The sequence below is a fragment of the Cervus canadensis genome, chromosome 1, assembly GCF_019320065.1.
Source record: "Cervus canadensis isolate Bull #8, Minnesota chromosome 1, ASM1932006v1, whole genome shotgun sequence".
Taxonomy (NCBI): domain Eukaryota; kingdom Metazoa; phylum Chordata; class Mammalia; order Artiodactyla; family Cervidae; genus Cervus; species Cervus canadensis.
In genome coordinates this window covers 52,815,933-52,831,819 of record NC_057386.1, presented here as the reverse complement: position 1 = coordinate 52,831,819, position 15,887 = coordinate 52,815,933, and the positions used below count along the sequence as shown (strand labels likewise).

Sequence of the window (15,887 nt, the reverse complement as noted above, 5' to 3'; positions counted from 1 at the left end):
TGAAGTGGGTTGCCATTTCCTTCTCCAAGGTACCAAGAGAGAAATGTAAAAATAAAGTAAAAATGTTTTGTGTCAACACAAAGAAGTAAAAATTTACTTACATTTGTGGGCATTAAAAAAATGCCTTAGCGGATGTAACTGATATCTGAGCTGGGCCTAGTGGAATAGGTTAGTCTATAGGGAGGAGAAACAGAATGAGGAACTGCCAAAGAAAAAGTATAAACAGATAAGGGAGAAAGAGCAGAAAAATCGTACCTGGGGAATGATGTATAATCAAGCTTAGTTTCGGCATAAACTGAGTAAAGGACAATAGTGAAAAATTAGGTGAGAATGAAAGTAGCAATGAAATCAGATCACATGGGGCTTTATTAAAGACCATAGTAAGAAACTTGTACTTGATGCTGTAGGCCATAGTTACCCAGCCAAAGTGTTGGAGAAAGTCAGTAATAGGATCTCACAGATGTTTAGGACAGATTCAAGCAGCGGAGGGTATTCCTCCCATTCACAGTGGTATGGCCACAGCAGTTGTTCACAGTAAGCACTCATTCTCATTGGCTACTAAATAATGTGCATGTCACTCCTAGACTTAAGGAGAAAACTAGAGGCAGGAAAACCAGATACAAAGCTATTACACCACCCTCCAAGCAAGTAATGAGGACCTAAGATGAGAAAATGCAGTGAACTTTGGGCAAATAAAGTTCTCTAAATCTCAATCTCCTCATCTGTAAAATAGGGATGATAATAATAGGACTAGCTTTCAGTGTCACTGAGAGAATTCAATATGATAATACATATAACGATTTCACTGAAATGCCTGACATAATAAGTATGCAATAAATTATACATTCATTCATTAATAAGAAGGGAAAATACTTCAAAACATGATATGCAAGATTGGGGATTTATTAAGTACTCATGAAGAAGATACTGTAATATGCTTGCAAAGTGTGAGCCAGACAAATCCTATCCTACTTCTCTCATCCTAAATGAGATATTTTAGGTGACCTCTTAGACTAAAAAAATAAACCTTTCAAGAACTTACTTGCTTTCTTGACCTGAAAGCATAGTATTTAAAAATTAAAAACATTTACATCATTTATTTTATTTCTAGTAAAAATGAAATACAGATGGGGAAGGGGGTGGGAAAAAGAAGAAAGAAGCAGGAAGAGAATATGAAAGATTGGCATATCTTTTGAACCCAATGTAAGGAACAGTAAGAAGAAGAATCACCAGAATTCAGTTAGCATACATTTTTAGTCTGGAATCTTCCACTGATAAGCCTTGGACTACTGGACAATTCGTTTGATCCAAGGGCCTCAACTGTAAGAACTGGACTGGATGACTTCTTAAGCACCTAGTTGGCTGTAACATTTCATGACTTCTTTAACAGCCATAAATAGTTTTATAGAAGCACTTCTCTAACTTTACCTTAGGTTCTATTTCCACTTTATTCCAACTAAGGCTCCCCTGAATCCATTATGGTCAACCAAGAACGCTGACTTTCTTTAGCCTGTGACATACTCCAAGAGTCCCCGGCTCCGTTCGTACCTCCAGAAGACAGTCCTCACCCCTTTCTTTCTCACCTCGCCTACGGTTCCACTCCCTTCTTCTCCTTCCTTTTCAGCACACCATTAAATGGGATGGATGAAGGCAAGTGAGGCCAGAAATTCTTTAAAGTTCTAGCCTGCTCTGGTTTCCTAAAGCAGGTAACTTGAGAGCCCCCTCTACGTACTCTCCAGCTAGCCAGCCAGGTAAACGGAGACTTGAATAAAAGCCAATTCCCAAAGAGTTCAAGAAAACACTCCTTGGCCAGGCTAAAACCAGACCATCTCCTTGCACCCATAGCCTTCAGTGGACTGCCTTGCTCCATCCAACAGGGGTAATTTCACTGGCTAGAGTTAATGCAGGATCATCTCTCTCCTTAACGAGACTGGGCTTCTCGGTCTCTCCTGCTCAGAATGAAAACCAGCTGCAGCCATTCACCCACTGGCATTCACCGCCCAGTCCACCACACACCATGATCGGCAAGGCAAGTGCCAGCTGCGGGGGCATTTGTGCGACTGCAGAGCTGAGACAGTGTTGAAGGCACTACACAAACCAAACATTGTAAAGAGCGAGGGAGTCTGTGTAAACACAGTTGGGAAAAGAAGCCAAGGAGTGCAGCCAGAGAGGAAGGGCTGGGCCGGGGGAGGTGTAGAAAATCGCAGATAAGGTACACTGCCTTTACAGACAACGCATGCGGCAGAAATGTCAGAGTGCGCAGACTTGGCACTGGGCATATTTGGAGCTGCTAAAGCCGAAAGGGCAATTAGGCTATAATTTATATACTGGAATGCTTCAAATGCTCCTAAGCTGTAATAGAAACACAGCTCATTAAATATAGCCAATCTATCATCCCCTCAAGCACCTTGTAACTATGCTGTGAGAAAACCAATCACCTTTACATTTTAATAAAAATATTATCTTGCCTGAGTACAGAGAAAGGAGTGTAATTTATGGGATGAAAACCAAGATTTTTGAAGGGCAAAGTGAGAAATGGATGCAAAACTTTTAAGCAACAGACCTAGTGAGTTCACAGTCTTTTTTTTAAAAACATGTCAGCAAGTCTTTAGAAGCTGCATTTGGACCTTAAAATCAAGGGGATTATGTTGTCAGTTATTTTTAGGTCAACAGTATAAGGTAAAATGAGTGAAAATTGTGCTTCTTTTAGAGCTACTTAACTAAGTCTGTCAAACTTGGTCCACAGGTTTCCCTCTACCTATGTTTCTGATTTCTCTTCAGCTAACACCTCTTCACTTCATCACTGAGAAAAATTAAGTAAACATTGTCTCTACATACAAGTTTTAAAATTTGTATGCTAAATCTCACTATCCATCCTCAGTAGTAAGGCTAAAACAAGCTATCCAAAGAGAACAAGTGGAGAACAAGTTATTAATAATTGTATTCATTTCTTAAGGCTGCTGCAAGAAATTGCCACAAACTGAGTGGCTTCAACACCAGGAATTTATTCTCTCACAGTTCTAAAGGCCAGAAATCTAAAGTCACGGTGTTGGCAGAGCCGCACTCCCTCTGGAGAGGGGGAGAATCTATCGTTGGCTTCCTCCAGCTCCTGGTGGTCATTGGCATCCCTTGACTTGGGGCTGCCTCAATTCACTTTTTGCTTCTGTGGTCACACGGCCTCCGTCTCTTCTGCCGGCCACATGTCCGTCTGCCTCACTCTCAGAAGAATGTCTTCAAGCAGACATTCGTCACTGGAATCAAGGCCCAGCTAGATAATCTAGGATAAAATCCTCCCATCAAAATCCTTACCAATCACATCTTTTGCCGTAAAAGGTAACATTCACTCTTTCATCATATAAAGTAATACAGGTTCCAGGGATTAGGATGTGGACATGTATTTTGGGAGGTCACATTCCGTCCACTACAATAACTGTGATTGTCATTGTAACAACTGAAAATATTATAAGAATGTACAGCTTACAAGGTGCACTCACGATACATCATCTTAATCCTCGTAATAATTCTGTTCAAGGGCAGAGATCTAAAGTGTTAGATAACCATTCACTCATACCTTCCCTGGCTGAACAATCATTTACTGAGTACCTATTCTTTGCACAGCCAAGAGTAACAGGTACAAAAGCACAGTGCCTGCCTTGGCAGGACCTCTAAAAGCTGTCCATAGTCATGCAGTGCCTCACTTTGAGATGAGAGTATGCTACATGAGGTGGGATCAATAAAAGCTAGCTGAGAAAGCAACAATCTCATTAAGAAAATGTGTCCAAGCATTAAATGGAACTTCCTCTTTATTTACCCCTTGAACTTCAGATTTTTCCCTATATACTGTTCAGTGGGCCTGCCACTGTTGAACCTTCAGCCCAACTCACTGGCTGACAAAGCCTGCAGCTCAATTTCATGCTTTCATTGACAACACTAAAAACTCTGCCCAGTTCTGTCACTCCAGGATAGAAGAGTACCAGAAAGCAAGGGGGGCTGGCAACCAACTATGCAGCACCATTCACTAGTTCACTCAGATTTGCCTGTCACTCAGAACTCTCTCAGTTTCAGAAGCTACTCTGTGTTTCCTGGGAGCATCTGGTTTGTGGATATTCTTTAAAGAGTATTCTTTAAGCACAGATTAAGACTCTAAAAATTGAAATTTGAAAATAAAACAGAACATTAGGTAGTCCCTTCTACAATCAGAGACACCCGAACCGTGTAGTATTCATACAATAAACACCTTCCAGCTGGAAACTGAGTGACACCAACTTTCTCAGCGGTCTTCAAAACTAAATCATAAAGTGTCACAGCTGGAAGGGACCTTCGACGTCATCCAACCCAGCCTCGTCTTTTCACAGCGGGGTAAATGGGTCAGAAGCTAATGGCCTGCTCAAGGCACCCAGTGAAATTAGATGCAAAGCTGTTTATTCCAGTAATGCTTTACTAGTTCACACAGGACTAAAACTACATTTCTTTCTCCACCTGTTCTGAAATTCAGACTTTATCATATGCCTTCCCCATAAATCCTAATGAGGAATATTTCATTACATGCTGAGAATTAATAACACTTTACATGTGTGAGAAATGTACCCTGCAGTTTTACAAAGCACCTTCAAATTTATCATTTCACCAATCATCACAGCAGTCCTGTGGTGTATAAAAGAAATATTTTGTCCACATTTCACAAATAAGGCAACTAAAGTTCAAAGGGGTCAAGTGATTTGCCAAAGGTTGTTATCAAACCAGTAAGTTGCAGATCCCAGCTGGAATCCAAGTCTTTCACTATTTGCATTAACTGAAATAGCCTCTTGGGTAAAAAACATGCAAGACACAAAAGGTTGTAAAAACGAGGTATTTTCTGATTTAGTAAATCTATGTTGAAAATATTTTACCCATGCTCAAAACCAAATGCTATAGAAAATGTATCATGTTGGACCTTCAGGGAAACTTAATACCTTTTGAAACCTGTTCACTAATTCAATGCATGCATGTATACTAATTTGCATCAGTCATGTCCGACTCTTTGCGACTCCACGGGCTGTAGCCTGCCAGGCTTCCCTGTCCATGGAGCTTCTCCAGGCAAGATTATTGGAGTGAGTTGCCATGCCCTACTCCAAGGGATCTTCCTGACCCAAGGATTGATTCTGCATCTCTTGCTGTCTCCCGCACTGGCAGGCAGGTTCTTCACCACTAGCATCACCTGGGAAGCTAATTCAATGTCTTTTCCCATTTTATTCCAAAGCAAATAGATGAAGTTTGGCGTGAAATGAGGTGGATCATGGATGCTCTACATTATGCAAGATACAAGCAACCAGTTTCTGGCTTATCCATAACTAAGCTGATCGATCCTTTCAATGAGCAGAACCTGAAGAAGATCAATTCTACATCATCACATATAGACTGTCTTCCATCACCATCACCATCCCCAGAGATGCAGAGAAGAAAGGCAGTGAGTGGTAAGCAACAAGATTCAAAATTCTGTGTTTCAGTCACCAGATTCTTGGTCCTAATCCCCACTGATGAGGTTTGTGCTGAGTCATTAGACTCAGCAAGCAGTAGAAAACAATGCTCAGCAGGAAGAATCTAGAAGCATAGAAGAAACAGGATCAGAACAGGGGAGGGTAGGAAGCTCGGGCAATGACCTGAGATCACATCCAGTTAGGAGTGGAGAAGATTCACTGCAGTTCTAGTTCAAGCTTCCAATGTACAAAAGGAATTTGACCAAAACCAGGGAGTAAAGAAAACAGGCCCAGTCTCCAGGAAATAGGGACTGACAGGAATGAGGCAGGAAGTAGGTCCTAGCCTGGCTAAGAGTTCCAGGCAAACTTCCCACCAACAATGCACCCATGTCCTGGGGTGAAGATGGGAAAGCAAGAAACCTTGGGTAAACTAGAATCCTGAGCCTGAGGCCAAATAAATAGGTTGGTCTCATCATGGATACAACAATCAGGAGACAACTTACAGACAAGCCAGAGGAGATGCCTAGCAAGCCACCTCCACTCTTGGGCATTAAATTTGACTTTACATGGCAAATACTAACTGAAAAAAACATAGTTAACACAAACTTCTGCAAAACCCTTTTATACTTATAAACAGAGAGAAAATATACTAGTCAAAGGCAGTATAATGAATGCTCTTGACTAGAACATGTTGAAACAAATGCCATTTTTCTAATCAATTAAAAAAATGGTATTCAAGGCATCTTTATTTCATATCTTATAAGAGCTAATTTTATATTTTCTACAATGATAATAATTGATATTTTTAATAAACAGTTCTAAAATGTGAACTTGTCCCATAGGGGGCAGCATGGTGTAGCAGAAAGAGCCTGGCCTTAGAAATCAAAGACCTGGATTCAAATTCCAGCTTTGTTTTGCTAGCTGTATGTGCTTGAACAGATTACTACCTCTGAGTCTGTTTCTTTGTATGTAAAATGAGAATAATACTATATACACCTTGAAAAGTTATTTGTGAATAAGAATATATGTCAGAGATTCACAGAACATAATAGACAATAAAATGTAATATAGTATTTAATGTTATTTTTATTTCAGAAAACTTTAGCGGGGATATGAACCTTTTCTATAAGTTTATGTACATTCTGAAAACTTCAGTATCTAAAAATCAAAACTTGGCAAGTGTAAGAACTTGAGGGAAAGCTTATTTATATTACCAAAGGATTCTATCATTTAACAAATAATTCAACAAAATAATTAGGCAGGTTTTTATAGATTCCCAGTAAGCTCAGGATACAAATAAAACACTATCACTACCAGAAGCTAATTAATGGGGGAGACAAGATACATTAACAAACAATTTCATACTAATTGCATATGTGCTACTGATATAATAAGGATATGCACAGGGTGTTATAGAATCTAATGGAGGTGTTAACCAGGAACTCATAAGATCGAAGAGAACTTCCTGGAGGAGGTGACAAAGTCAAGTACTAAAGGATAAGCAGAATTTGAACTAAAAAAAAGGAAAGCATTATACGCAGAGGAGGCAGAATGTGCAGGTGTGTTGTAGTTCAGGGAACTGTAAGCAGTCTGGCTGAACTCAAGATCTAAGCATATTATCCTTTTTTTCATTTAAAAAGCATTTATTGGTCACCCACTATGTTCCAGGAGCTCTTCAAGGTAACAAGGATATAGTGATAAACAAAGCCAAGTCTATGCTCCCAGAGAGCTGACATTCTAGGATGACAATGAAAATAGAAACAAGATCATTTCAGATAGTGAAAATTCCAATACAAAATACCAATGAAGGTGGCTAGAAAGAGTGTTGAATTCATTAGGATAATTAGCAGAGACCTGTCTGTGAAGGTTACATTTGAACCCCCCCCCCCCCCCCCCCCCCCCCCCCGCTCCAAAAAAAAAGGATCCAGTTATGCAAAGATCTAGAGTCAGAACATCCCAAGCAACAAAACAGCAAAAGGCCCGAGGTGAGCAAGGGGTGAAAAGACGGCCCAAGTCATTGGAATAGATTGAACAGAGGGGCTGGTGATGAGAGAAGGAATACAGAGAAAGGCAAGGACCAGATCAGGCAGGGCATGGAAGGAAGCTGGAATTTTATTCTACTTGTGATGGAAAGCCATTGAATGCTTTTAAGCAAGGATTGATATAATCTGAATTATTCTTTAGAATCAAATCTGTCTGTTGCTTGAAGAGACCAGTGTTGGAAACAGGGAGATCAATCAGGAAGCTATTAACAAAGAAGATAGCAAGTTTTCTAGCATCAGGACATTATGATGTCATTTACCAAAAACAGATGGACAGGAGGAGAAAAAGCTTGAGCAAATGGGTATGGTGAATTTAGGTTAGTTTTAGAGCATTCCACGCAGAAAGAAACATTGAAAAGCAAGCAGGATGCATGGGGTGTGAAGTTAACAAAAGATAAATGAACTAATAATATAGAGTTAATAATTGTTGACATATGAATGCTTGATATTCCCTATGAAAATGCTTGGTATTCCCCATCAATATGCTTGATATTCCCTATGAAAATGCTTGATGTTCCCCTTGAATATGCTTGATATTCCCGAGAGAGTAGGCAGAGTACGAGAGGAGAAGGAAAGATGCCTGTGGAACAGAACAGCAAAACTTCTTAAACTGAGAAGTAAAGACGAGAGGAAGAAGATAAAATAAAGAGAGCAGTGTCACAAAAATTAAAACATGTCAAATGATGGTTAAAAAAAAAAGGTTAAATAAAATTGAACAGCTTCTATTGTTTTGTTTCATCTTTTCAACAAGAAAGTCATCAGTAACCTTGATGATAGCAGTTTGAGAAGGAAAGGAGACAGAAAGCGAATAGAAATCGATCAGGGAGTAACTTGGAGGTTAAAAAATGGGATCAGTAAGGATACACTCTTCAGAATCTTGTAGCTGGGGAGGTGTAAGCTTGAAAGGGCACGTTTACAAGGCGGGACAGATATACCCTCAGCTGTTCCCCAATTCACATAACTCTACAAACAACTCTTCAATTCTACTCCCCCCTTCACAGCCGTTGTCTGTCCTCTCTGCTCACAGAACTTGCTCAGTGTTTAATCTTCTCTTAGCCACAGGCTCCTAAGTAGGTCCCCCTGGCTGTATGCGGGTGGCCTCTCCCGTGCCACGTAAGTGCCAAATTCTCACGTTGCCCAGATGACGGGTTACACACACTCCCTGCTGGGAAGATCTGGCCAATTACACTTGGATTTTATTATTAACTTAAAATGTGAGCGATCATCATTCTGTTTCTTAAAATATAACTCTCTCTTGGGTCCATTTATTTCTCTGAAGCCAAGATTCCATGGGCTGCGAAACACAAAGACGTGGAGGGCAGCAAATGAAAAATGGAACCCAGTGACAGGGAAGCTGTTGGGAATGGGGAGAAACAGTTAGCATCCCCGCACAAAAGCAGAAGCATTTCAGAGCAATGAAATCTGCACCTGCATACTCTGTCCTCTCCACTAGTGTGACTATTTTTAATTGCTTGGAAACCATTTATGAAAAGGGAAAAATCCAATTTAGAGGTACATCCCCTCTGGGTTGCTCATAGGTCAAAGTTTACAACACAGTTCCATTCAGTGTGAGCAGGGGTCACCTAATTTCTGAGAAGCCTGCTGGAAATGCAAAGCCTGTCACAAGCCTAGACTCTGGTACCAGCCCAAGATTCCATTTGAAGGCTGTTGAGTACCTCGGATTTGTTTGTGTGTATATATGTGTATGTGGTTGGACGGGCAGGGTGGGAGGGCAGTGGAACTCTTTTACTTCCCATTTCTGTGTGGTTTCCAGACACAAAGTAGAACTCCTCTGAGTCAATTAAAATTAAGCATCTCCCAAAGACTCAAGGGGGAAAGTTGGCTCCTAGAAAAGGCAGCACAAGGCAGGGGGTGGAATGACTGGTCCATGGCTAGGTATTTTCTCTCCCACTCCTTTTCTGTGGGTATAGTGGTCACAGACAGCAGCAATTTTTTTTTTTCCAATACTGCTATTTCTCCTAGTGATGCATGGGCGAGGCAACAAAGGGGAGGGGAGGCGCTGTTTCCTTCAGATGCATGTGAAGGTTATCCTGGTCTTCCAAAAGTAAATCTTCCTAGTAAGATTTTCCCAGATGAAGTCAAGATTAAGAACACTGTGGCATAAACTAAACAGCTCAAAAAAAAAAAAAAATTAACAGGAATCTGAAGATGGGAAATTAGAAGGTGAACAAACCCCTGAGCTTCTACCCAAGGCTTAATGATTTATTAAAATTCTTTGTTTCTAAATTATCTAAATTCTACTCAAATACAGTGGAAATAAATTCAATGAAGCACACACACAGAAAGTACCAGTTTGAACAGTGATATATTAAAAATGTGAAGATAGATTCTTAGGGCAAATACTACTTCTTTTTCCTTTCTTTCTGTCCCGCCATGCCCCTTGCCTTTAAGAGAAAAGCAATAGCTTTAAATCAGTATTCCTTCCTGCAATGTCATCTCCCCATAACACCCTCAAAATCCACACCAACTCTACTCTGCTGTTGTTGGCCTGATCTGCAGAGACCAGGAGTTGCAACACCCATTACAATGGCAAGAAAGCCAAGCTTCCTCAGCCAGCACTAACACTATGGGCAGAACCTCCATCAGACAGCTCGTGGGTCCAGCAGAGGGAAACGCAAGGTCCTACCAGTGCCGGCCTGCCCCGTGGGCCCTCTGAGGGAAACTGAGGAGCACAACCAGCTTTATTAAAACAACCGGGCAAGGCGCCTGCAATGCTTAATGGAGCATACGGCCTGGATCTGGGGATGGAAGCTGCACTTTGCATTCTTTTCCAGGAAGGGAGGGAGTGGCAGTGGCCTAAAATCCCTGGAAACTCTCCTCAGTGCCCTGGCTGGCATCCTGGAGATTTTCCCAGCTTGTTCTGGGAGGGGTATCCCACTCTAAGCAATAGGTTCCACTAAGTCCTATAATAAATAAGACAACCACCATGGAAGTCAAATATTTAGATTCCCACTAGAGCAGGGTTTCCAAAGTGCAGGTCCATGAACTTACAATATAATATTTACCACTTCATACTTAAGCCCTTTTTCATCTCTTTCCTGGGTTACTACAGTTATAACTTACTCTTTCTCTTGATTTATCTCCTATCTCCCTTACTCTTGGGAGTTACAGTAAAAATTTACATTATTTACAAATTCACTGCTAAATATAGGATGAGAAATACAGTACTAGACTAATACGAGACACCATTCAAGACATTATTGTTCTTTATTATTAATACAATTCTCACAGCAAAATCTTGAAGGTTTTTTGATTACTGGTTTGTATTTTAATGAGTCACCTCTTAATGTTTTCTAGCTATTCTCTATTTAAAAGTGAAAAAGATTTCAATATTAACACCTTCTGTTTGTAAGGCACTTAAACTATTTTTAACAAGCTAATTTAATCCTTATATCACCTATGGAAGATAGGTAACATGATTACCTATATGCTACAGATAAAGGGGCTAAGTTGGAAGGGGCTAAGTGATTTATTCAACATCATATACACTATAAGGAGCAAGGCAGGACTTCAGTCTAATTTTCAGATAATTGTTCTTTCTGCTACAACTGTGGTGACTCAAGTTAAGTGTCACCAAATATGAAGCAAAATGAAAAAAATAAAATGAAGTTAAATGATGTTGACTGTTTTCAGACATTTCTGTGGCAGATTAAATTAGATCTTTTCAGACTGCTTTCAGTATTGTTTTTAGGAGGCAATCAAATCTCACACTTTAAGCTTTCAGATTTCAATATCTGTTTCAGTTTCAATTCAATGCAGCATTCTTTATTGAGACTCTTGTATGTATCAGATATAGCACAAGAGGCTTAAAATAATACAGTGATGATGAATTCACACTCTACTCCTCATGGTCTATTCATATGTCCATGTTCAGATCTGGGAAATATAGAGGATTTATATGTCCCTTTGCTTGACTCCTTCCTTAGTCCTTTCCCTCACTGACTGGCTTCTTCAACACTTACGAAGCAGAGATGAATAAGACATGGTGCATGTCCTCTGGAGTTTACACTTAATGAATGAGATAAAAATATAAGTGAATAATTTATAATAAATCTTGATAAATGCAGTAACAGAGATCTAAATAAAATGCTTTATGGGCCAAGAGAACTGAGCAAGTAACTCAACCTGGGGAAATCCGCACCAGCTCTTCCTGAGAGACCGAGTCTTAAAATATGCTCAATCGAAATATCAGAATGTCAGCCCTTAAAGCATACCTTCATATACTCACTAGTCCCCCACAACCAACAAAGTCTCACTATCTGTATGCTGTGGGGTCAAAGTGCAAACTGTTCTTGTAGAGCATTTGACCTGACTACAGGCTGCAAAGAGTTTAGCGACACAACCCCCTTAGCACTTGCTTCTAGACATTTTTACTATCAGACGTGTAGCAGGTTAAACGGTGGCCACCCAAAAGACAAGTCTGTGTCCTAACTGTCAGAACCTGTAAACGTGACCTTATTTGGAAAAAGAGTCTTCACAGATGTAATTCAGAACCTTGAGATGAGATCATCCTGGATTATCCAGGTGGGCCCTAAATCCAGTTACTAGTGTCCTTAAAAGACACAGAAGAGAGTCCGTGTGAAGGCAGAAGCAAAGACTGGAGTGATGCAGCCCAAGGCATGCAGAGCCACCAGCAGCAGTAAGAGGCAAGAAGATTTTCCCCTGGAGCCCCCAGAGGGATGGCCGCCCAGCTGACTACCATGGCTTCAGACGCTGGGCTTCCAAAGCCATGAGAGAACACATTTCTGTTGTTTTAAGCCACACAGTGTGTGGCCATTTGTTACAGCAGCCACGGGAAGCTAACACAGACCTAACATGTTTCCCTTACTAAAAGCGTAACAGAACTGTGTGGGTATCACACCAAGTGGGTCTCATGAACTAGGTCCCAGCCCGCAGGAAGCTTCCACAGAAAGCCATGGGGATTCTGAGGTAGGCAGCAGTAGAGCAGGTCTTCGGTGTGACACAAATCTGCGTGTAGGTTCCTATTCTGCCACTTATCGGCTTACATGAGCTGGAAAATTTAATAAGCCTAGGCTTCAGTATCCACATCTGCAAATGGGAACTGGTGTAAAAATTAAATATGATAAAGCTAGAACACTGAGCATGATCACTGGCTCACAGTGACCACTAAGTAAACATCAAGTACTACTATTACTATTGTGGATACAAATGAATAGTATATATGGATAGCTGAACAGACAGCAGTGATCAAACAGAGGAGGAAGTTTGACTAAAGGCAACTATCAGTTAATTGCATGGATCTTATTTCCAGTCCAGTGTCAAATCTTCAATGAGCCTCTCTTCCTCAAGGACCTATGGCACCTATCACTACCACCGTCAAAAACAGCTGAGAGTTCTGAGACCCTGTTTCCTGTTCCCACAGGTTCACCCGTGGCCGATTCATGTCGATGTTTGGCAAAAACCACTACAATATTGTAAAGTAATTAGCCTCCAATTAAAATAATTAATTTAATAAATTTAAAAAGGGAAAAGGACTATCTAAAAACTGTTTTAAGAAAGGCAAAGTCATTCAGTCCAAGCCTTTATCCAGTTCTCTTAACTTGAAAAGCTATGTCTGCCTTCTTCCCTAACCAGGAGTCCTTACATCTTCTCACTAAAGATCAATGACGGCATCAGTACTCCCAAGTGATCCTCCTTGCTATTTCCATCAACTTATTGCTCACATGTTCAGTCGTTCCCTTTCCAACAGTTTCTTCTCTACCCACAAACACCTTCCCTCAACTCTGCTACCCCACCATGTTCCCATTCCAGCCCTCCAGGATGGTTTGGCCAACCGCTTAAGTTCAATCTGCCCCAAATTAAATTTACCATGCCTTCCACTGCCCGACCCTCTTGCAGTTAAACTCCTCTGGTTTGATGCTATTTCTATCTTCCAGGCACCAAGGCTAGAAACATATTTGTCATTTCAGGGCCTTCACACTTGCTTCTCCAAGTTGCCTAGAACACTATTCCCTAAAATTTCTATAAAGCTGGTTCCTTCTGATCATTGAAGTCTCATCTAGACTCCAGAGATTCCTCCCCTGGCTACCTTATTTAAAGAATCTCTCTCCCAAGTCACTCTCTAGCTGAAATCCAGTTTCATTTTATTCATAGAACTTTACACTCTCTGAAATTAATCTTAGGTATATCCTGACTTACTTATTGTCTAATCCACCCTCTATGAACTGCTTGAAAGCAGAGACCATTGCATCTATCATAAAATAGGTGTTCAGTAAACATCTTCAAATGAATGACTTTCCTGGAGTTCTATTTTCTTCCACATAATCACCACTCTTGCTCAACCCCACAACCTAAAAAAGGTAAATATTTAAAGGAAAAAACAACAGCATCCCAGCTGGCCTCCCTGTTATTTCCTCCTGATCCAATTCATCTTACATCCTGCCTGCCTGCAACATAATTATTATAAATTTCAGCTCTCATCTTGCTAATTATTTATTTAAATTTTTCTGATAATTACCCACTGGCTACAAAATTAGGTACAAACTCCTTACCTAGGCATTCACTGTTCTCTGGCTCTATCCTGTCTTTAAAAAAAAATAACCTCTTTTAACCATTTATTTAAAATAATTGTAAGAGCATCAGGTTGCAAAGAAATGTACAGGAATTTCCGTGTTCTCCTTCCCCAGGCTCTCCCCAATGCTCACATCTTACACAGTTCCTGCACAATATCAAAACCAAGAACCTAGTACAACCTACTGCTCATCTAAATTTCACCAATTATACTCATGCATGTGTGTGTGTGTGTGTAGTGTGTGCATGCATATAAGCGTGTAGGCTCAATTGCATAGCTCTGTGCAATCTGTCACATGTATAGTCTTGGGTAATCACCACCATAGTCAATTGTACCATTTCCACAAAACTTCCTCTGTTACCCACTTTATACCTTACCCACCACACCCCACTCCTGCCCCTACCCTGGCTACTACTAATCTGTTCTTCATCTCTATACTTACATCATGAATGTTACATAAATAGAATTCTTTATTTGTATTGATGAGTAGCATTTCATTGAATGGATGTATCACAATTTGTTTAATCACACATCCATTGAAAGATATTTGGGTAGTTTCCAGTTTGGGGTTAATACCAATAAAATTGGTAAGAAGTGAAGTGAAGTGAAGTTGCTCAGTCGTGTCCGACTCTTTGTGACCCCATGGACTGTAGCCTACCGGGCTCCTCCATCCACGGGATTTTCCAGGCAAGAGTACTGGAGTGGGTTGCCGTTTCCTTCTCCAGAGGACCTTTCCGACCCAGGGATTGAACCCGGGTCTCCCGCATTATAGGCAGATGCTTTACCGTCTGAGCTGAACATTCATATACAGGTTCCTGCATGAAAATAAACCTTAATTTTTCTAGGCTAAATTCCTAGAGTGAAAATACTGGCATCTTACTTTTGTAGCCCTATTTTCCCAAAATTCCACTCCTATTCCCATGTAATAGTCAAATGGGACTACTTATACTGTTTCCTTTCCCTCTCTGTTTTCTAATCCTCTCCTCAACATTTGTACATTCTGCCTCAAATAATTTTTTGAAAGTAGATGAGGAAATAAATTAATGTACATAAAAACAGAGAAGAATGAATGGAGAGAAAAAATAAAGACGATAGTGTTTTATCAATCCTGTCCCAATAAAATATGATCTCTTTCCTATAAACCTGCATCTTATTTGCTAAACTTCTTTTATAAAAGGTATGTTCTTCCACAGTCTCATAGATGCATATGCCCCACTTCCATTAAAACAGTAAAATCCCTGAAACAGATCATTTCTTATTAATTTTACATTCAGTCAGCCACTAAACATGGTGTTTCTGTTAGAGCAGGAGCTCAAGCAAAACAAAATCTTCATTGTTGACCAAATGGATGAATTAAATATCTTTGCCGGAAGGGGGCTCTGGTCCAACCAGGAAACCAGGATGTTATATTTGCATTAAAACGATAACTAACAATACAAGTCTATACAGGCTAAGTGCCAAAGGATAATAGAAACAAAAAATATTTCAGAAGTGCAGACAAGTGGGCAATCCTTTCTGGGACAGTTGAGAGATACTTCCTAAAAAAGGCTTTGTTTGAGGGAATCCTTAAATAGATGAGTGGAACCAAAACAAATAAATAAATAAGGGAGTCCTTTTTGTTAATCATTAGTTAAAGAACAACATATGAGTTGATCTCATTCTCTGTAGCTGGATCCATAGTAGGGATGTGCCCAAATTTTTAAACCATTCCCCTAATAAAAAACATTTAGGTTTGCATCAGTTATGATTAAGTCTGGATCTGTGTTAGAGAAAACCCAAACTAGGGTGTCATTAACACAAGATACTTTATTTCTCTCCTATGTGAAAGAAGCCCAG

At 40.2% G+C, this 15,887-nt stretch overlaps 1 protein-coding gene across 1 annotated transcript in view; it reads left to right on the top strand.

The window, feature by feature from the left end:
* Nucleotides 1–15,887, top strand: part of ANKFN1 (ankyrin repeat and fibronectin type III domain containing 1) — a 371,327-nt gene that overhangs the window by 351,531 nt on the left and 3,909 nt on the right. The window contains exon 19 of the mRNA XM_043483529.1: nucleotides 5,240–5,453. Coding sequence (XP_043339464.1) covers nucleotides 5,240–5,453 — 214 coding nt within the window. The remainder of the gene's footprint in view (nucleotides 1–5,239; nucleotides 5,454–15,887) is intronic.